The 23,057-nt window shown below is 36.0% G+C and overlaps 1 protein-coding gene across 2 annotated transcripts in view; it reads left to right on the plus strand.

Moving 5' to 3' along the window:
- COL9A1 (collagen type IX alpha 1 chain) overlaps positions 1-23,057 on the plus strand; it is a 65,623-nt gene that overhangs the window by 20,831 nt on the left and 21,735 nt on the right. For both annotated transcript variants that reach the window (XM_084512388.1, XM_084512387.1), the window contains 18 exons: positions 3,088-3,141; positions 3,723-3,758; positions 6,812-6,835; positions 7,126-7,179; positions 8,377-8,430; positions 10,196-10,228; positions 10,355-10,411; positions 11,132-11,185; positions 12,560-12,613; positions 14,566-14,619; positions 16,043-16,096; positions 18,133-18,186; positions 18,360-18,413; positions 18,519-18,572; positions 18,806-18,859; positions 19,932-19,976; positions 20,768-20,821; positions 20,925-20,978. In XM_084512388.1, the coding sequence (XP_084368514.1) occupies positions 3,088-3,141; positions 3,723-3,758; positions 6,812-6,835; positions 7,126-7,179; positions 8,377-8,430; positions 10,196-10,228; positions 10,355-10,411; positions 11,132-11,185; positions 12,560-12,613; positions 14,566-14,619; positions 16,043-16,096; positions 18,133-18,186; positions 18,360-18,413; positions 18,519-18,572; positions 18,806-18,859; positions 19,932-19,976; positions 20,768-20,821; positions 20,925-20,978 (897 nt within the window). The remainder of the gene's footprint in view (positions 1-3,087; positions 3,142-3,722; positions 3,759-6,811; positions 6,836-7,125; positions 7,180-8,376; positions 8,431-10,195; positions 10,229-10,354; positions 10,412-11,131; positions 11,186-12,559; positions 12,614-14,565; positions 14,620-16,042; positions 16,097-18,132; positions 18,187-18,359; positions 18,414-18,518; positions 18,573-18,805; positions 18,860-19,931; positions 19,977-20,767; positions 20,822-20,924; positions 20,979-23,057) is intronic.

Raw genomic sequence — 23,057 nt, forward strand, 5'->3', positions numbered from 1 at the left:
AAATTGAAGCATAAATTGGAACATCTCAGTTTCTGAGGAGAAACTGATTTTCATGTAGCTGTTCTGGAAAAAATCTAATGTATCTTTCTTTCTCTGTGGAAAATAACAGGAGAATAAACGTTCAAGATTCACCTAATGCTGATGGTCTGTTAGTTGTATCCATTGAACACATTAGTGGCAATAAAAACACCTCTGTTAAGCAAGACTTACATTGTTACTTAGATTGTATGCCAGGGTGCAGGCAAACTGACATGTAACTTACATAGAATACTTATACAATTTCAAACAAAAAATGAAGATTATATAGAAGTATAGATTTTATAGATCTATACTACAGTGTAGCATAGATAATAGCATATTAGTATATTATGTAATATTACAGTTGATATAAATTGAAACACCTTATATTTGTTGAAGATTACAACACCACAGCTAAGTTTTTAATTTATTATTTTTAGAAAAGGTGGTAATTGGACACGAACCTGAAACAGTCTTTGGTTAGACTTCAAATTTCAAGACTAAGTGGAAATGGGCTTGCCAATGCTCCCATTATTTTCAGTACTTCAATTTTTTTTTTTTTTTTTTTGTGAGAGAGAGAGAAATACAGGGCCACAACCCAATTTACATATCAAAAACCCATAAGCAGATTTTAAAAAATGATTGTCTCTTAAAATTTTCACATTAGTTGTGATTTTCTTTTCCTAGCCGTGATTCATGGTAACACAACCAAGAGAAACAGAACTTGTAAAACCCAGCTTAGCTTTTAATATTTATTTGCACTTCCATGTTCCCTCATATTAGTGGATGAATGAAACTAATACTAAAATAGCATATTCTGAAATGTTAAGCCTTTTTTTTTTTTTTCTATTATTTTCAGTTGAAGATAAAACATGGGAGCTCATTGTATTCCTGCTGTGCATTCAACTTTTAATTGGGTTTTAGATTTATTAATTCTTTCTTCCATTTTTAATTGGTGAGGCAGTTCTGACTTAAATTCTTGTTTTTCTTTCACAAACTATTTCAGTGTCAGGTTTAATAGACCGAGTAAAGATATTGTACAGTAATTGCCTGTAATGGTCATATAAGCTCTAGAAAGAAAATTATCGGAGAAAACATCCCTTTGGGTGAACAAAGAATCGCTGGATGTGCACCAAAAAGAAAAGTATTGGACAAACATAAAAGCAAGGCTTTTCTTAAAGATTTCTGGAAATTTCTCGGCCACATAAGCTGATTAAAATGTTGGAAACAAAAGAAAACAAGAACTCCAAATGAATTTGCAGTTATAATATCATGATGACTTTTTAATTTTAGCCAGATAAACAAGTACGGTTCAAAGACTAACTTCAAATCCAGCCTGGCAGCTTTGTTGACTTTTTGTTCAGAGTGGTTAATATAAGCCTGTTCTGGTTTATGTAGACAAGGCAGTCTCTGTAACCTCTTTTTCCCAAGAGGTGAATGTTTGTGATTCAGTTATGCCTGATTGCCTTATGTGGCTATCAGAAAGTTGGAGTGTCGTTTCCCTCAGGACTGAATTACAGGGAATGGTGACTAATGGTGTAAACTAATGTGATCTTTAGAGTGAGGGCATGGCAGATGCTGCCACAGTGAAGCTGTGAGCCTGAGGAAGAAGAGCTGAAAAATAGATGTCAGTCCTTCATTAATGGCTGACAAGAAGTAGAGGAAAAACTTTATTTGGGGTGACTTCTGATACCAATACTGAACTGTACTGATGCTTTCTTCCTCATGAATTATTGTTTCAGCATGTTAATCATGAAAAAAGGGGAAAAGATAAACAGAAGTATATATATGAAGTATATATAGCATATACGATACACAGAAATATATATGGTTCAGGAAATGCATTTGCATCACTTTATGACTGGTGCTGGTTTGTCTCTGTTCTCCGGTCTAACTCTTTCCATAATCAGCCAAGGTCCTAACTAGTCTATACAGCTGTCCTGCAGGTGTACAGTGCGAGCCCTCTGACTCCAAGTGATTGTAGCTTCTTACTTTTGAATTGGACACATCAATTAAAAGCAAGAAGAATATTTTATTTTAGGGTAGTCAAGACTGATTTTCATTAAGTCGTTGCCTCCCGATTCACAGAATCCTTAAGGTTGGAAAAGACCTACAAGATCATCTGGTCCAACCATCCCCCTACCACCACTGTCACCCACTAAACCATGTCCCTAAGCACCACATCCAGCCTTTCCTTGAACACCCCCAGGGATGGTGACTCCACCACCTTCCTGGGCAACCTGTTCCAATGACTGACTGCTCTTACTGAGAAGAAATGTCTCCTCATTTCCAACCTGAACCTCCCCTGGTGCAATTTAAAGCCATTGCCTCTAGTTCTATCATTAGTTATCTGTGAGAAGAGGCTGACCACCAGCTCCCCACACCTTCCTTTCAGGTGGTTGTAGAGCGAAATAAGGTCTCCCCTAAGCCTCCTCTCTGAAGTTACAACTCAACCAAAATGTCTAATGAAGTTATTCAGAATCTCAATATGTGAGTCTCTATAAATTGGTTTTACTAATATATACTTCTTACAGAGAGTCTGACAATTCATTTTAATTCCTAGTGAGGTGCATATGCGTAGAAAGGGCAGAAAAAAGACTTCTACAAAACCAGTCTTCCTTGAGTAATTTCAGATACCTGCTTACCCTTTTGAGAGCTTTGATGCTTCTTCCAGTTTGTAATTACGAACAATTTATTTGAAATGGAAAGCATGGACGGTTGTTGTTTTTAACATAATCAACAAACTAAATTCATCAATCTTCCATCAGGACAAAATATGATCATTTGAGTTTGCATGATAAGTTAATTGAAATTTAACAAGAATTTTTGGAAGACATATATCACAAGCACTGATATTGGCCACCAGAAGCTAGTACTTTGAATTTGGTTAGTGTTTAAATGTAAATTAATATTGAATCTTAATTCTATTTCTACATGTAAATAGGCATTTGAATTGGAAGTCTGCTGCAGTTACTCAGCTTCATTATGCTATGGTTTAGAATGTTTCCTGCTGTGATTAAGAAAAGCTCAAGTAGCCTTTAAATTAACATTTTATCCATACTTTCAAAGGGATTCACAGGCCCTGATGGATCACAAGGACCCACAGGACCAAAAGGACAGAAGGTAAGAACAAAATTATATGTGAAATTATGGGACAGGCATTTTATCAGGATTTTGTTTGTATCTATGTGACTAATGAAATGCTGCAGCCTTTCCTACAATATTAAAATATCTGTGAACTCGGTCCCATTAGTTCCTTATCTCATACTACAAAGCAACTTCCATTCCCTCAGTCAGCAGTAAGGGAATGGTGATGTTACATAGGTAACATTAAGACTGAGCTTCATAAATAGTGGTGAAGCTCTTCACCTCTTGTTGAATTGTAATCATTTCATAATTGTATGCAGTGGGAACAAGAACAGTGAAACTTAACTTCACCAGCAATCAGACAAATGAAATATACGTCAGAAGTCAGAGTAACTAGTGTGTTTGATTTTTTTTTTGAGGGGAAAAAAAAAAACCAAGGGTGTATCCTTTTAATATTGAGAGTCTCCTTTATGTCATGTCTCACTGAAACCACTGTAGCATTAAGTGAATAATACTTGCAGAACATGTCCACTAAATAATACCCTCCAAAAGACGAGAGCTGTATGTTGTGTACAAAACTTTGTGCTAATGTCTCTGCAAAACTCCATTTTTTCAAGGGTGAGCCAGGACTGCCAGGTGCTCGTGGACTTCCGGTAAGCCATACATTTACTATATGAGGAGGCTTTTTAGACCTTCACTATCAGTATGAGGGATTCTGATCGTAAACTATATCTGAGGTTTCAAAGAACTCACAGAATAATGAAGTAGCATGTTGAGGAACCTTTTTTTCCATTGTATCAGAATGTGCAGATATTATCAAAGAGGATACATTTGGTTTGTATGCTGGAGAAAAGAAAAGCCTGTCTGTGATGTGGTCACAAGTTTTGGAAGCATAGATACTGTTGGTTTCCATCCACTTGTGAAAGTGCTGTAGAAACAAGATAGCCTACGTTTTATTGGGATAAATTAGTCTATGTACAGTCATTCCTGTTTCAGCTCTTCACCATATGTTTAATTAGTTTTACTCAAGTGCAAATGCTGTATATGACTTTCTGTACTGTTCTGTATGCAAAAAAGATGAAAAATGAGAGAGGACATGCAAAGAATACTGGGCAGGTTGACATGCAGATGGATTTAACATTGATTTTTGGGGGCTGTAAAGAATTGTGAATTCTAGGAATTTTACAGGTTTAGAGAAGCAAATGCTAGTTGGTATGTAGAAACTTAGGTTATACAGGAAACCAGGAAAGCCTCAAGGAAAATGAGTACGGGAAGAACATTAGTGGTATAGAATTGTAATAGGTCTATATATAATTAAAACTTAATTAAGAACTAGATTCCTTTTAGAGAAATTGTTGGAATTACATAAAAGAGGCATTGTATTCCAGTACAGCTCTTCTTTTCATGAAATTCTTTATCTTTGACTGTATCTTTATTTTTGACCCTACCCCATTAACTTTTGTTAGATTTATATTACAAAATCATTTTGATATTTGTCCATAGAGGAAATTGCAATGTTGTTCCTGAAGAGGTTACCTTATAGATGTGTTCAGACTTAAGATGAATCATCCTATATGGACATTTGCATTTGATTTTCATGAATACTATTTCTTGCCTGAAAATATGGAGCCAGGTTTAAATAGGTAATACCTTTATAATGGCTAGGCTATCTGTAGACTCAACAGATAAGCTAAGTTTAGTCACAGAAAGTAGCAAAACTGAGGTAGGTTCTGGGTAGACTGAATGGCTTGAGGGTTTTTTTTTCTTTTTTTTTTTTTTTTTTTCCTGTCAAATGGTTGAGGAAACTATTTCTGTGTCATTTGCAATATTTTTTAAAATAAGTAGCTGGAAAGAAGAGACAGGTTAACTCTCTCACATTTGTTACTCAGATGATATGGAAAAAAGTATACATAAAAATGACTACTAGATAAGAGAAAAAGTGGGGAATTATAAAGTGAATTAATGAATTAGAGGTTAAATACTGTAGTAAAAATCTACTTGACTTGATTAAAAATTACTTGGGGAAAATATGCATTATTTTATCTTATCATAAACAGACCAATGTGAGATGGAATAACTTAAGAGCCTTCAGAAAAATTGGGTATATGAAATATGCACAGAGGGTCAAGCTAAGTTCTTCAACTTAGAAGCAGAGATGTTACTATAGGAAAGCAGCAAACTGGACCAGCTTGTCAAAGTGAATGCTGATTCCACTCAGAATAGCACTGACTTGATTCAGGTGACCATGTTTTAATGCTGTAAAAACAAGAAGTCTGAGGAGATTTTGGACTGTTGGAAGTGTAGCAACCTTTGACCTGAGACTGGTGACACGCTTCAGTGACCATCAGTAGGGATTGCCTTTGGAGATGTTCTGCTTCTGTTAAATAAGCAACTGGGCATTGTGTTTAAAAGTGAATTTGCAGGAATATTTGTGATGCTGAGTCAAAAACTGGTAGTTATTTAAAGGTAAAGAAAAGGTGGATATACTTGGTCACCTCATAATAGTACTGGAACCTGTTATTGCCCTTGTAATGATTAAGGTTAAGGTTAATTTGTAGACCTCAAATTTAAGGAAGGAGCCTAGTGTTTGATTTTCTGGCTCCTTGGTTGTTAGCTTGTAAATGCTGAATCCATATGGAAAGATTAATGCTCAAAATAAATCTTAGGGAAATTCCTTTTATATGGGCTTTCATTTTGATGAATGGCTTTAAGCTGCTGAAGAATAGAGTAGCCAGTGAACTCTTTTTCAAAATGGCTAATGCCAGTCAGGTTGCCTTTAATGAGATTTAAATTTAATATTTAAACTTAATTTGTGCTAATGACCCTCCCACACCCACACATAAAAGACGAGGAGGTAGGAGTGGAGGAGTGGAAGTTCTGAAGTATAGTGATTCCAATTCTCAGACACATTTTGAGAAGCTATCACCACAAATGCAAAGTGGTGAGGCTGTTTAACCTTCACAGGTCTTTGGCTTGATCTGAGACCTCATTTACTAGAAACATAGTGAGCACACTTCTGAGGCCGCATACTGGCTACATGATTAATTGAGTGTTTAGCTGTAATTATGCTTTGCTTTGAATTCAGTCAGTGGCCTTTTGCAAGTAGAGTAGTCTGTCTTTGGACGGTTATCCAAAGCCCTCGTTTCTGACAAAAATAAACTGCTTACATTGCTAAAATGCTAGGTGCAAACAGAAAATCAGAAGCCTTGGCTGCAACATTCATTAGTTATAAATGATTATCACAGTTTTTCAAGCTTATCCAATGGAATTAATTGTCCAAGTTAGGACTTGAGAATAACTGAAACAAAAAATGCAAAGTACCTGAAGTTTTATATATATTGTTTGCCTTTCTGCTTCTATCACACTTTCTTCCCCAGAATGCATCTGTAAATGTGTTTATCTTGGTGACTGATGATTAGCTAAACCCAAATGTTTTAATCTCTTCATTCCTTTGTTTAAGTTTAGGCTTATAAATAAGGGCAAAGAAATGCTACTTCAAGGCAGCTTAATCAGTAATTTAATTTTTCTTATGATATTGATTACCTAATAATAAGTTGATGTCTAATGTTGGTTAAACAAGTTTTCTAATACAGAATCAAACATCAGAGCTTTTGTGTGTTTTTATCCCAAATACTTTATTCTTGGTAAACAGTTCAACTAGGTGTGAAACCCTTTCCACATTTCTGACTTTTTTCATATTTCACAGGGCAAGGGGCTTCTTGGGCCACCTGTAAGTATCATCTTTACAATTCATAAACACACTGTTTAATAAATCTTTTAAAATCTGTAATTAAAAGTAATTCAGTGAAAAAAAGAAACTTTTAATCCTGATGTTCTATGTCTATTATGTATGCTTTCTTCAGCTGTTGAGGTTGCTTAGGTCTGTGGTAGATAAGACAATAATACTGGTGTCTAAAGGCATAATTTGTTTTTTGAGAAAATGCTATATCCTCTCCCCTTGCATACTTGTTATATAGGTATTGTATGATCTAAAATTACTCTTGAACTTGGTTGTTACAGGGGCCAGTTGGTGCAGCAGGACTTCCCGGTGAAGTAGGCCGTTCTGGCCCACCTGTAAGTACTGCCTTGTTTGCTAAAAGTTGTAGGTTTGTTCAATTGCTAGAATGTACTTAAAGAAAGTGTGGGTAATTACTGTGCCATTTAAACATGACTTGGGTTATAACAGCACTTGAAAACATATTTTTTTTGTGTCTCTGCAGTGTTCACTGGTAGAGGAAAGATCGTGTTTGGTCAAGCTCATCAGAAATAAAGAGTGATTAATAGCACAAAGTTAGGGCCAGCCAGTAGAGCTGAATTAAATGATTCATATAATGTTCCTCCTATTGAAAGAAAGCTAAAATCAAAAAGCTAACCTGCCAGAAATCTTGGACATAAAAGTTATTATTACATGTAGAACTTTAGCTTTACTCCTGTGTTCTCACATGTACGTTACAGTAATCCATCACGTACTAGTTCTGTTTTCCATTTGCATGGCAGTGAACACAGAGCTTCAGTATTCCTATTTAGTCTCATTATTTAGTGTGACTACATCTGCTGATCTTAATGCTGAACTGTACACTTAGCTTCAGTACAGTGTCATATTTTGACATTAATATTCTGTTTCATTTTTGATTTAATAACATATTAAACAATACAGAAATGACAGTATTAAGTTATAAGGTGGTCTCAGTCAGAAGATTAGATTATTTTTTTTCTTAATTAGGACATTCAGAAAAAATAATTAGCAGAGCTTCTGTGTTTTGTCTTTACTTCTGAAAGTGCTAGACATCAACATTCCTCAAACAGGAGAAGATTCTAAAGTTGTAAATTCATCTTGGGCTCTGATTTATTTTTTTTTTCTTTTTGCTTTAGGCGCTTTTGTCAGCTACTAGGATTTTTTAAGTCAGATCTTAACCGGCAGTTATGAGAGAGAGGTATAAACAGATGATCCTGTGGTCAGATATTTCAGATTTCTAAAACAGTTGAAAGTTGGTGTTATTTTTTTTCTTTTTTTTTTTTTTTTTTTTTTTTCTTCCATTGTACAACATGGGTCCAATGCTAGTAGAAAAAAATGACCAAATTTCCCATTTCTCATTCTGCTATGGGAACCCATAACCATATGCTTAGTTATGGGGTCAGGTTTCAGTTGGCTACATGGTCTGTCCTTCTGTAGCTACTTCATCTCTCACTGTTATTTGGTATGAATATGTAACTACTTCCTGTCATTATTACTATGAATCAACATAACTATTTTACTTTTTTTTTTTTTAGGGAGATCCAGGAAAGAGGGGGCCACCAGGACCACCAGGTCCACCAGGCCCTCGAGTAAGTGATTGTCTTTAATATGTGCTAATGTCTGAATTATATTCTATTGCTGCTGCTTGAACAAAACTTCTCCTTAAGTTCTACATCTGAATACCGACCTCAGGATGGTCTGTCTCAGCTTAGTAGAGGTAGACTATTCTCTGCAAGGAGGAGAAAAGAATTATGTTTGTCTCAAGAGCTTGAGAAATACATGCTCCCAGGTGCTACTTATTTTGTCCTTGCCTGCTACTTGCAAGGGATATGAGAAGGATACACTGGTGCTTTACCTCCCCAGAGGAGTGGTTGTCCTCTCCAAGCCTCTTGAGAGGAAGGATGTTTGTTATGCCTTTGTGTTATGGCTATTTACTTGCCCGGAGAGAGAAAACCTGAGCATCTGGCAGGCACATTGTAGGCTGTGTGCTGTGAAATAGAACCACTGGGAAATGTGTTTGAGTCACATTGTCTCTTAATGTCTCTTAAAAAGCTGTACTCTTCCTCTGTTGGACAGACCCCATATCCATAGGCTTTATCCAAGTCATGTTTCTTTTGTTCATAAAAGTTACCAAAGAGTTGCAAGAGACATTGTAAAAAATGTGAATGATTAAGTGGAGAAGAGTATTTAGGAAACAGGTAAAAAGGAGCCCTCAGTAATGGTGTATCCCTTCTATTCCTTGACAACTTTGTCCGCTAGGTTTCTGAAGTGCCACCATCTTCTAGTTAAAGATGTTATGGACCCTACTATACCCTCAATTTTTTTTAATTTTTATTTTTTAAAGTCTTTCTGTATAAAAGGAGAGCAATATATTACTTAAGCACCCCGCTTCTGTCTGAAATAATGTTCCATCCCACTGGGCTTCAGAGAATCAAGCAGCTGCTGTGAAGTCATATTTCTCCCTGTTGTGCCTCATAAGCACTCCTGTTCCCTTCCATCAGTTGTTAGATTTAATATGAGGAAAGGCTTTCCCCCCACTGAGTCCATCTGGTTGTACAGAGATCTCCGGTTTATTGCAATATAACTGACAGACATTCACTTTTCTGCTATGTGTGTAGTAGGAAGATTATTTTCACTGTAAGGTTGTTTTTTTTTGGTCTTAAACAATATTAAGCTGGAAAAAGAAAAGACCTGACCACAGAAATTTTTTTGGGTTACGTTTGAAATCTAAATTTTTTGGAACTTAGCCTTGGAATACCTTAGAATAATTCCCTAAATACTGAAACTAAAAATTATTTTTTTGTTATATCAAAATGTTATGAATACGCTTCTATGGATATAATAAACCTCTGTTACAAATTACAACATCAGGTTAATTACAGATATATTAGTAAATTAAGCAGCAAGTCTGGAGAATTAAAAAAAAAGTTGGACAATCTGAATTTCTATATAACTTCTGTTATATAAACGTATTTGCTTTATATTTAATAGAAAGTATCTTTTAAGTAGCTTAAGAAAAAAATAATAAAACATATATTTATATATATATACACATATATATATGTATATATATGTGTATATGTATATATATATATATATACACATAATATATATATTATTTTTTCCCCCCAGAAAAGTTGATGCAACTTAGAGGACAGGATTTTGTAGGTACCTAGAACCCTACAATAAAATCCTACAATCAAGGTGCTCCTCATATCATAGATCTTTTGGTTGATCGTGCTTCTCATTCCAGCTTAAGATTGCAGTATTTTCTGTTTTGCCTAATGACTCTATTGACTGGTGGGTCATGGGTGATTATTTTTCTTTTTACTAATTTTGATTAATTTAATTTAGGGAACAATTGGACTGCAAGATGGTGACCCACTGGTAAGATTTGTTCACTCTTTTTTTTTTTTTTTCCGCTTTTTTTTTTTTTTATTATTATTATTTTTAATCACCTTAAGGCAACCTTATCCAAGCTATGTGGTACTAATTATGTGGGTGCTTTTCCAGTGTCCCAACGCTTGTCCACCTGGCCGCCCAGGACATGCTGGCTTAATGGGAATGAAGGTAAGAGAATCTGTTTGAACATTCCTTACAGAGATACCTTCTCAAAGCACTAGGGAGGGTACTAGCCATCTTAAAAGAAGGGTAATTTGCTAGTTTCAAAAACCATTGCTTAGAGTTTTTTCTACCCTTTACTGCCAAAACAACCTCTTGTTGAAATCTCTTACAGCTGCTGTAATCTGCAGAGTAAAATTTATATTTCCTGAAAGGATTAGAGTATCTGAAGGAATACTTCGTTCACTTTTCAGAGCATTTGAAATCTAATGACTCCAGAGAGTCCAAATATTCCACCAAATCCTTAGTCTGTTTTCCTTTTTTTTTTTTTTTTCTCATCATGTAACTTGTAACATGCTAAATTGAAAGGAACACTCTTATTTTATCTTTTATTTTATCTAAGATTTTTTAATTTAATTTTATTTTTTTGTATTCTTCACTGGTTTCTGGGAATATTGTTGTCCTGAGCAGATTGTTATGTGGTAACCTAAAAAGAAATGCTAATCTGTCTAGAAATATAGTCTTGTTAGATTCAGGAACTGGTTTGTTTGAAGATGGTACTTAATATATGGTACTAAATGAGTGGATGATGAAGCATTGGTGAATGGGGTTGCGGAGGGAAGAGCAAGATTGTTCTGAGGAGTCTATGTCTGGTTTACAGAACTCTGTATTTTAATTTGGAATCAACTCTAATTATTTATTTTGGTTTCTACACTTATTTTATTTTAGGGACAGAAAGGCTCAAAAGGAGAATCTGGTGAACCAGGAAAACAAGGTTATAAGGTAATAAAATATATATGAAAGGAAAAGCTGCTGCTGCTTTTTACAGTCTAACAGTAGTTTAGCCCTTTCAAAAAGAGCATTAGGTTTTGTTAGAACTATTACCTATTTTAATAGCATACATGAAGAGATATTACATCTTGTAATACTGCAGAGTAACCAAAGACACATCTCTATTCTTCATTCACCTGTAATCTGTATTTATTATGACACAAAAATCAGTGCTGCTATACTGCTCTTGCTTTTTATTTTGATCATTCAAAATTAATTATTATAGAACTTGAAGTCAAAGTTATTAATCAGAAAACTTCCAAACATTTAAACGCAGAAAAATTCTGTGGATTTACCAGATAAATTGTTCTGTGGCACAACTTAGTCATAACAGGGACAGGAAGAATGACAGGGCAAAATATGTTTGAGAGGGAAAGGACATAGTGTAGGATCAGACACAAAGAAAAATTCTAACTGTAATAAAGAAGCCAAATCTGATTCAGCTTGAGGCCTGAAATATGAACTCTCTTAAGGTGTTTCATTTGGATTAACCTTGTTTAATATTGAAAAACTGGTATGAAAATTTGAGAAATTTTGGACTGCATGCATGCATGATTCAATGCTGGTTGAAAAAAAAAAAAAAGAGAACATTAAAAAACCACCTACCCACCCACCCAACCAACAACAACTAAAGAAAACAAACAAGGAACACAAAACAACATGGCTCTCTATTCCTAACTATATTGAAAAGAATGCTATTTTTTTTAGGAAATATTTTTTCCCTTGTTGTTGGACAGTTGTCTTATGCTCCAAAATCCTTTTATGCAAATTGAATTGGCATTTCATAGCGTTGTGCTACTGTGCACTATTATTGTATGAGAGAAGTTATCATGTAATCACTTTGGGGGTTAACCAGTTGATAAGGCATTTTACCATTTTAATTTCCAAAAAATTTTGAAACACAATGTGGTATTATGATGCAGAGTTACTGGCATATCTGGTCCTTGAACATTTATGAGTATCCCTTCTTTAACATTTATGAGTATCGCTTCTTTTTACTTTAATCTAATAAATCTAATAGAACAAGGAAACCTAAAGAGATTAACATCGAGGAAGAAAATGAACAAAGATAAAGAGGAAAATATCATTACTTTTCTCACTACTGGGGATTATTTGAAATTATCTCTTTGGCTAGTAGTCAAATGGAATGTGAACCTGAACTATCTGAATCTGTCATTGTTCTGAGTAACTAGTCTGACTTCATCTGGATTTTCTTCAGTCAGGGCTTGTTGACAGAGAGCAGTAATTAATAAATGTATTGGCTGTGATGAGAGGGCATATCCATGGTACTGATAAGCTACAAATGCACTCCTTTTGCTTTCTCAGGGTGAAGAAGGGGATCAAGGACCCGTTGGTGAAGTTGGAGCTCAAGGCCCACCAGTAAAGTATTTCCTCTTAAATAGTGTTTACTATTTTTACTACAAGCACATTGGCTTCATTATGTTGCCTATTACCTATTTCTTCTTATTGTAAGAGATATTATAAAAGCTCCACACACGTTTCTTTTTATTCTGCCATATTGGTTAAAAGTGAGAGTAGACTTATCTGTAAAAAACAAACAAATGAACAAAAAAAACCTCAACCAACCAACCAAAACCATTGTTGCATGGCTTATTTTTAAAGTATTTCATGTCATATGTTTTGTAATGTTTGGACTGTGCAAATAGTTTTTTTTTTTTTTTTTATCAGTTTTTTGCTTTTCCTGTCTTTCCATAATTTCAGCCTTGCAAAACTAGTGTTTTTGTTTAAAATATTTAACTGAGAAATTCAGACTTTGCTAAGACTTGGGGATGGAGTGTATGCTATGGAAGAACAGATGTTTTCAGGTTTCTGCCTTTTTGCATGTCAGGGAAGTAGCCTTCAATCATACCTATGATTTTGGAATTATTTTATTGTACTTCTCCTGGCTTGTTTGTTCTGACACATACCTTCTCAGCTTGTGTCCTCATGAGGACCTATTACTAGGGTTCAGCATAGGCAATATGTAACAGAAGTAAGGGGGTCATTCTAAGTAAGAGCAAAAGATGTGGAGCTCAGGCATAACACATTTAATTTATATAGTTTATTTTCTGATGGATTCTTATACTTTCTTCCTAGGTGTGGAATTATTCCTCTAGTTCCACTGATATCTAGATGTGACATTTTGTGGGAGCTTACCTTGATGCTCATGACATCCAAATCCTAAATAACTGAATTCTCTATAAACATAAAACAACAAAAAACTGCATTAGGACTAGAGAAGGATGAAATAATCCTTCTTATGTCTGATGCTGAAAAAAGTATCCCTGGGGCCTTGGTGCAGAGAAGGCACTTGCCTAAGACGCTTATTCTGCTTTCTGAAGGGCCTATGGGGACCAAACTCAGTTGAAGGTTCTTGTATCGCTGCAATAACAGGGATATAAAGCACTTAGAGAATGACTTTCTTTCCATTTCACTTTACTGCTTAATATCAACTGGTTAGTTGATGACCTTACAAACAAGCTTTAAAATCATTGTTTCCTCTTAAAATGTGAGATTCTTAATATGAAGAAGGTGATGTCAGATAGATACCCTATAGAAAAGAGGATAGACCACACCTTAGAGAGGCAGGTTGAGAAGCTGTTGACAGAGCTCTCTTCATATAATTTCCTGCATGTTTCTTACATAAAAGAATGTAAGGCTCTGATGCACAGAAAGAATTGGGAATCTGGTCTCCACAGCAGCACCTACCATCTACCACTTTCACATGATGGATAAGACTTACATAAGATAACACCTCTCCCACAAATGAAACTAACTTTCCCACCTGACTGTATTTTGAAGAGAAGAGGTAATAGTTATGATGCATCTTGGGCACTACAATGTCTATGCAGTCTAGTCTCTGGTGGGCATATAAGATGAGCACTTATATTTTTAAAAATATTGCCCAATTTTGTCTACTGCTGTTGTTCTGTAAAGTCTGCTGGTGCATTTCTCTGCATCTGTCCTATATCTCACTTCAGACAACTCAGCTCTTTTGCAAACCTGGTCTTCATGTATTCCTCTTACAAAGACCGCAGAACTGTGCTTCAGCTCTTTGGTAATTTCAGTTGTTAAAGCATATTTGTGGTTGTAGCATTCAGCCTGATTGTTTACTTAGTCTTTTAAAAAGTCTTAAATTAGTGAAATGTCAAATTACCATATAAATTAAATATTCAAATACAGAAACAGATGGATTTTTCCTTTTGTACTAAGAAAGTAGTAAAATAAACATAAAGAAAGCAAGTAGGACTGCAAGGAGTCTTCCGTTTGAAAACTAGGACAGTTCTGATTAAAAGATTTAATAATGATTTGAATATATTTTTCATTTTCAGGGCATTCTAGGTATCAGAGGTATAACTGGTATAATGGGACCTAAAGGTACCAAAGTGAGTATTAACTTTTCATAAAATAGACTGGATACAAAAACGTACACCCCTGAATATTTTTAACCTTACTTAAATTTCTCCTTTTTGCTTTTTTTTTTTTTTTTTTTCTTTTTCTGCATGTTCTTTCTCCTGCCACCTGTTTTTCCATTGCTACTATACTTTTGCATAAGAAGAAACACACCATGGTCTTTCTGATAAATGAAGTACACATACTCTTCACACATACTCACCATTCCCTCTAATCCTTGGATTTATAGTGGTTTGGCATGTGTGCAAGTACGTAGCTGGAAAGATTGCAAGTTATAGCAGCTGTAAACTATAACATTTTAATTAAAGCTAACATTTATTACGTAGTCCTTCCTGTGATTTGCATCTCGCTGAAGGCTTTTCCTTCCCTTGTCCCAGTTTTTGTCAGTATTTTTTATTGAGAATTTGTTCCCCCTCCATTCTCTCTCTCTCTCTCTTGGATCTTTGGTGTCTTAAATTGCTGCCAGTGGGATTCATGTTTATATGGGCTTTGACTTTGCTGGGTCATTTTCCTGTTGTTCATCAAACTGTTAATTCTAAACTGACTATTACATTTCTGCTCTTATGATCTTGCTAACTCTGAATGGTCAAAATGTCTGGAAGGAAAACTATGTAGCAATCATGTCATTGTCTCCTTCTCCAGAAATGAAGTCACAGAAACTTTATTCTGAGACCTGCTATTTTCAGAAACAATAGCAAATTTGTCCTGATTATGAATCTTCTCATTGGTGATCGTTTCTAACCTCGCAGTCATGTTTACTGAACTATTACTGGCTTACTTTGCTTAAATTTTTGTGGTGGTTTATCTATTTGAAATACTTACTGTATCTATTTACAAGGAGTTTCTTGTTCTCTGTAAATCCTTCTGAAAACTTTTTTTTTTTTCTCTCAACTAAAAATGATTGAGTAGCAATTCTACTGTGTGCTTGAAACATGTTATACATGTAAAATAGCTGTAGTGCAGTTTACAAGTTCTATTCACATTTTGGTAGTATTCTAGTATGTGGTGATGGAAATAGTATTGTTAAGGACAGCACAGACATTTTCTGAAGTCATGTGAAAATGTCTACCTGCTTTCTCTCTCATTTTTTTAGAGAACAAATCGGTAGATGAATGACATTTTTCCATAGTTAATAACATAGTTTTTGTAACTTCACAAAACAAAACAAAGATATATTAAAAGAATCTTTACTAAAATTCCTTTTTAAAAAAATTATTTTATTTTACTATTCTGTTATAATGTAGTGCTATAAAAATAAACAAACAAAACAAACAAACAAAAAACCTACCCTCTGCTGCAGAGAAGCTGCAGCTCCCAGCAAGCTAGGAGGGAACATAGCTTGTTAGTGTCTCGGTGCTTCATTTTAATGTTTTATGTTATCGGCTTGTTTTGTAGGGAGCTCGTGGCCTTGATGGAGAGCCTGGCCCCCAGGGTCTTCCTGGAGCACCTGTAAGTAGAATGTGTGTTAGCAAAACACTTCCCAGGGTCTACCCAGTTAGACGCTCGACCTGAAACTTTGTGGCTGTAAATCAGAAAAGCTTCTGATTAATCCAATTAAACTGGTTCCTCACAGGTGAATAAATGTCATCACAATGACACCATGTCCAAAATCACTTACTGTCCCAAAGGAATTATTGTGCAGTTGAACTCTTTTTAGCCTTTCAGTATTGTAACCTCTTTATTCTGAGTGCTACTGTGCATTAGGGTGGCCTGGAATTCTTCAGCTACTTTTCTTTTTCTTCTAGAAAATAATACGTTCATTAGAACAAAACCTGTATAGATAATTTGTGTGCTTCCCTTCTCTCCCCGCTCCAATCTGGCTGGAATTTATGTTTGGGATAGCCAATAAATTCATGGGTTAAAGAAGTGAATGCAACAATCTTTGCTTATTCAGTCCTGGATTTCTAGGGGATGGCTTGGCTTTAGCTGTGTTTTTAAAATATGTTTGTCAGCTGGAGTTTCAAGAAACTGCATTTTTTAATATAATATAAGCTTAAGATGTTTTGCTTTAACTGAGTGTGAATGTACAGGTAGACTAAAAGATACTAAGCTTCCTGTTCTGTCTCCTAATACACTGTCCAAATTATCACATGCTGGGAGTTACTAGGGACATGCTACAATGCTGTTTGGTTCAGTTAAGGCTAAGTCTTCTCCTGATGCACACAACACCTTTCATTTTCAGTTTGTATTACTGGGAAGAATAATTGAGAGATATTAGGTATTGTTGTAATTACTGTTATTAGTGAAATTGTTGCTGTACATCAACAATTTCACATCAACAACAATTGTACTTCAATATTTGTTTTGAGCAGCTGATTCTTCAGACTGCCCCTATGAACTGAAAGTTAATGTGGATCCTTTTTGTAATGCAACAGAAAATTAGCATTCCCATAACTCTGAAGTTTTTCCTCCTCAGCAAACATTCCATCAAAACAGGTCTGGTTTGTCCTTTCCATAGGTAACCATATGAATATATGCTCTAGTGTGTGAGAGGAACCAGCAGTGCTTTTGGCAGTTCTAGGGAAGAACGTAGTGCAGGTCAGGTGTATACTTTTCTGCCCTTCAGTTTTCGATCCTGTGGGAATCAGGGACTAGACTCTAAAATCCCAAACTAAACTCTAAGTTTACATCCAACGTCAGTGTGAATTAAGTATTTTTATTAATAAATACACTACAGGAAAATACATTACAGTCAACTCCTTAGATGAAGTTTGTTTTGTAATATGAAAAGAGCAAAAGAAATGTACTCATTGAAATGTACTCATGTACATTTCATGTATGTATGTACATGTACTCATGAAATGTACTCATAAAGAAATGTACTCATGTTATTTTGAAGAGCTCAGAGCAAACTATTCACCCCAGTTGCGATTCTGATAGTCACAGATTTTTATTAATTCTCTATGCATGTTCTATGTGCAGGGCACTGCAAGTCCTCAGTGCTGCAGGTAACACTGATTGTCTGCAAGTTTTCATGGCCCTTGTGTGAGACAGGTTCAGGACCCTCCTGAGAAGGATCCTGCAGCCAACTTGTCAGTCAAGTGCCTTTGACCCCAAAGGTGCTGATGCTACTGGTGGCCGTTATATACACTGTGCTATGGCAGGCAGACTACGTGGCAGTAGATGCAGAAGGCAAGTGTGGGCTCATTTTTTTTTAACCTGTGCCTGAATGAAAACTTGAGTGTAATAGCAAGGGCACAAAGCAAATTCAGTCTCAGAAACAGTCGTTCACACATAAAAGATGCTGTAGGTAAAGCCTACTGAAGGGATGAGGGATCTTTGTGCAGCTTCCAAAGCCCAGATAAACCCTGAATTTGGATAGATACGGGACCAAAGAGGCCATAAAAATTCTAAGCACTAGAATGAATTGTACTGTTGTTGATTTACTAAAGGTCTTATCTTAGAAATACGAGTAAGGTTACTCCGGTCTTACTGCTGAAAGAATCTTGTATATATTTTTTTGTTGTTGTTTTTTTGTTTTGTAGGGGGATCAAGGACAGAGAGGTCCACTGGGAGAAGCAGGTCCAAAGGGCGAAAGGGTAAGCACAAATTTCAAATCATGTTTGCTTGCAAACATTGACAGTACCAATTACACTGTATATTTACATGCTGTAAGTAAACACACTAATCCATATCTGACGCATGGATTGATGTTTTTTGCATCTGTTATTTCAATGTGTTTATTTTCATTTCTTAATTTTATGATTGTTAGGGTCCTCAAGGAACAAGAGGAATAAATGGTCTCCCTGGGCCTAAAGGAGAGTCTGTATGTATGCGTTATTTGTTCATTTGCTTTGGCATTATGCTGGTTTATATAGCAGAGTGCTTCGAGAAATATCTCCAACATTTATTATTATTTTTTTCTTTCAAGGGCTTACCAGGAGTTGATGGCCGGGAAGGTATCCCTGGAATGCCTGGAGCAAAGGTAAGGCACAGCTGGCATGCTTTTAATTTATGTAGCTTTGGTAATGCCCTAGATTTATTCACTCATTTGGGGCTTTTCATTGTGCTGCTGCCCATGGCTTTATGCACATTACTAGGGTAATTAAATGAACTTTCCCATCCTCCAGTTGCAAAACTACTTCATCTCTGTGTTCCAGAATTAAAGTTTTCCTTTATGTTTGACTTGCATAAATTACAAATTAAGATGTTTTTCAGGGTGAACCAGGAAAACCCGGTGCTCCCGGTGATGCAGGGCCTCAAGGACTGCCAGTAAGTATCTGGTGTTCTTCCTTTGAAAGCTAGGTTCAGTTCAAACCATAGAAGGGCCAGATACAGGCTAGTTTGGCACTAATGCTGGAGTGAAAAGTGAAAAACTAACCAAAATGCCAAGGAATAGAAAATCTAGTGCAAGGGGAAATTCTGTTGTATGTATGCAAAATTGCTTTGCACAAAAGTTTGAATCTTCTTGTGTTACTCCAGTGAGGAATTCAGTCTGTGGCCAGTGTGCAATTCTCTCATGGTTTCTCATACCTGAAACCCTGTGGATATTGTGGTGTTACCCCACAGTTAGAACTGGTTGTTAGTGACAGGGGAACACAGGTTCCCAGGGTGACCTGGAAGAGCCAACCTGCTGGTCTAGCAAGGCCTAGAAGAACAAACATCTCCTTTTGATATTCTGCTGGCCCAGAACTTCTAGAATACATCACACGTCTTTTTTTTGTTGTTGTTGTTTTGTTTGTTTTTCTTCTCCTGAAAAACTGTTTTCCATTGTACATCCATGTAGTGTGGTTATAGGGAATCAATAGTGGGTTTTCAACCATTTTTGAAGGTACTCTTCTTATGGTAACTCATCATGTTTGAAAGCTATGCCAGTTGTCAAAAGCTAGGTAGAAACTTCTTTGAAACACTAAGCTATAGGAGTAATTGCTGTATTAAAACAGAATTGGAAGTAGATTTGTAATATGAAGGGAGCTCTTAGGCTTGGAAGAAAATTTGGTAAAAGCATACTTGCTGTAGGCTGTTGCATACAAGTGAGGAGAGGATGAAATGTATACAAACTTTATCTGTTAAACTCTGCCTCCAGTATTGGGACACTGAGGCAAGGATCTATTTCTAGTCTAAGCCTGAAAAAGGCATGACTCCTTCTATTTCTGCCAATTATAAAGGAGAAATAATACTCTCTATTACTTTATAAGAAGAATTCAAGGTTGGCCTATTGGATAAAAGTGCTTCAATACAAAGTAGAAGGACCTGAAGTACTTTACTGTGAGAAAGAGATAATTTAACGCTGTTTCCAATCCTCTTAACATCAAATAAACACTGAACATGCTATTTCCTTTAGGGTTTGCCAGGTTCTCCAGGTGTGAAAGGCATTCCTGGTCCAAAGGTAAATCATCTTGAGTATTTGCTTTCTTATAAAACTGTATTTGTGCTTATCAAGTTCTAAAGTATTCAGTGAAATTGTATTAAATTTCCATTGTTATAAGTGACAAGTCTTTGGCTGAAAGCACCAAATATATTCTTTCATCAACTGTAGTTGTGTGCTTTTTAGTGATTCTTCTACTGTACGATCTGTCTGTGGTGATTCTAGGTGCTAAACAGTACCTAAAAAGACCATTTCCTTTTGAATCTATGGAAGTGATTGCTACAGAATGCATGTGACACGGGTACCTCAAAACAGTTTGAAATGAGGAATCTCTTAAAAATATTCACAGTTGCAATAAGTTTATAGAATCAGGGAGATTGTTTTCTCTATGTATCAACAAATTGCAGCACCATTTCCAATTTTGCTTTAAAAAATCATATGACTGAGACTGTGGAATGTGTCATGCCAAAAATAAATAGTTTTCTTTTTCAATTACTTAAGACTGACCAAGACTAAGACCCGAATTTCAACTGAAATTACATGGGTTGATATTACCCATTTGTGAGTTGAGAGCAGTAACCAAGTCTATTTGGTCTTTGTCAGTTACATACACGACAAAACAACTGAAATCTGACTTTTGAAAAATTACATGGAAGGAACTAGGTAAAAGTTGAACTAAAACCAAAATAAAGGTGAAAGTTAAAAATGAGTGAAGACTGATTTTTAGACCTTACTGATTTTCTTATTTCTCATTTTATAATGGAACAGTAAACCATTGGCCTGGCTGATATTTTTCATCGTTTGTCCAACAGGGTAATAGAGGTCCCCCTGGGGTACCAGGTTTGATGGGAAATTCTGGTAAACCGGTAAGATCATTAATCTTATTCAAAACATAGAAAAATGAAACGTTTTGCATTGTGTGAGGAATCACTTTTCGAATTTGTTGCATCATTCCTATTCCGAAAACAGGGTGAACAGGGGCCAGAGGGAGAAGCAGGTCCAACAGGACCCCGGGGACCACCAGTAAGTATTGAATACATTTCTAAATGACTATTTACCACTGCAGTGTCTCAAGTTACTGTTGCTGCAGCTAACTGTCAGGTACAAATATTATTCAGTGCAAATGCTAATTCTTAAGGTTAATACTAAGTCTTTAACTCTACCTGTACCAGGTGGATGTGCATCATCGTGCAGAGAAATCCAGAAACACAAGTCCTGTGACTGTTTTTGGCTTTGGTGATAGAATAAATTCTAAACCTTTGTCTACATTCTTCTGGTCTTTGTTTTTAAATAGGCTGAGTAAAAGCCCAAACAGAAGTGTTGGGTTTTTTTTTGACAGCATCTATTTCTAGTGCAAGTAATGTGAAGGCAGGGTATGGAGGAAAGGTCCATAGGCCTGTCCTGCCTAGTAAAGAAAATGACTAGAGACTTTTCTTTGGCCCCCTTGGTCAAGTGGCCTGGTATGGTTTGTCTTCATACTGCTATAATCTCTTAACACCCAACCCCTGGTGTCCAAGAGCAGGCTGCACACTCTCAAGTTGCATGTTGGAAATGGTCCCTTTCCTGTGTTCCCAAAACTGTTCCTGGGCATTGTCTAGGACAGTGCCAGGTGACCTGAGCTATAACTGTGCTGACCATTTGTCATGGATGATGGTGTGCTGCTGGGGCCTCTGCCTTGGCCCTTTCTGTTTTGCATCGTGAATGCAGCTTTACTGATGTGAATTACAGCATTTATCTCAACTTAGAAACACTGATGTTTTACTGGCATGGGATAAAGTTACATGAGGTCTATCTAACTTCCCTTTGCTCTTAATCCTTCTGTGGGGGATAAAAGGATCAGTGATTCGAAGAAAACTTTCATATACCAAAATTCAATCTGACTGCATTGACAAAGCTCACGAGGCTCAAGGATCTATAAGAAATTGCTTTTGCAAGCTTCTCTCTTGCCACTGGTACCGTAGGGATACTTTCCTGGAATCTGCTGAGCTTCTGCTATTGTACATAAGTGATTTACCCATGCATTTGTAGGGATATCCTCATATAGGGCTTAGGGATTTATTGATAGGGATATATCTGTAAGGGTATTTCACGGCTCAGGGATGTGTTCTCTAAATTAACTCTTTTGTGTCTAAACATGCAGCAGTCACCAGCCAAATATCAGCCTTACTTTTCTGCTGTTTTCTTCTGTGGTCTGCATTATTGTGTGCTAGATGCATTAATTCATGAGATCATGTGTGCTGTAGATTAAATCTTTGCATGAGCGCTGTGCCCACAGCTGCCTATAAGTGATACAAAAAGGAAGTTATAGGGGCACATGTTCACTAGGGCAGAATACAGCACTTTCAGCTTCCCATACCCCCAACCTGAAAAAAAATTAATTTTGTTGTTTGTGTTTAGAAGTGTTGGATGTATAATAAGGTTTTTTAGCTCTGTTCTTCTGTTGATATTTTGTATACCTGTAACAGGAGTAAGAATTATAACTGAATCAGACCAAAGTAAGTGTCCACTCCAATAATGCAAGGTAATCTGCTAAACTATGCTTTTAATCCTCTCAATCTGAGCATGAATTTACAAAATCAGCAGTCCATACAAACAGGAGCTGACACACAAGGTTAATTATTAGTAACCCCGATTAAATACAGTGATTTTTCTGTTTATCACTCCAGAGACCATTACATTTGTACCTGTCATTACAAAATGCACTTATTTAGGAAAAATGAACATAGAACAAAAGCATGGAAAGAAAAACTTGTAGCCAATGCAAAATGGAGAATGAAAATGCATTATTGATAGTAAAGTTATGTGCAAAGCCCTAAGCAGTAATCTACTTCTCATCTCTAGTTCCCTGAAAGTTATAAAGAGTCCTGAATATTAACTATGTTTAGCCTCCTCCTGCTGAAGACTACAAGCAGTGTATGGCTGGAAGGGCAAGCTGTTTTTCTTTGGAAACAGGCAAAACATTACTTCTATGCAGAAAATTGGAACGACGAGGATTTTCTGCTCAGTAAAAACACAAGATTGGATTTTTGAACCTCAGTGAGCTCTGGTCCGAGTTGTGTTTGCATTTATTTTCAGTGCAGAATAAAGTGTATTTTCTCTTCC

This window comes from Aythya ferina (genome assembly GCF_964211825.1).
Source record: "Aythya ferina genome assembly, chromosome: 3".
Lineage (NCBI taxonomy): Eukaryota > Metazoa > Chordata > Aves > Anseriformes > Anatidae > Aythya > Aythya ferina.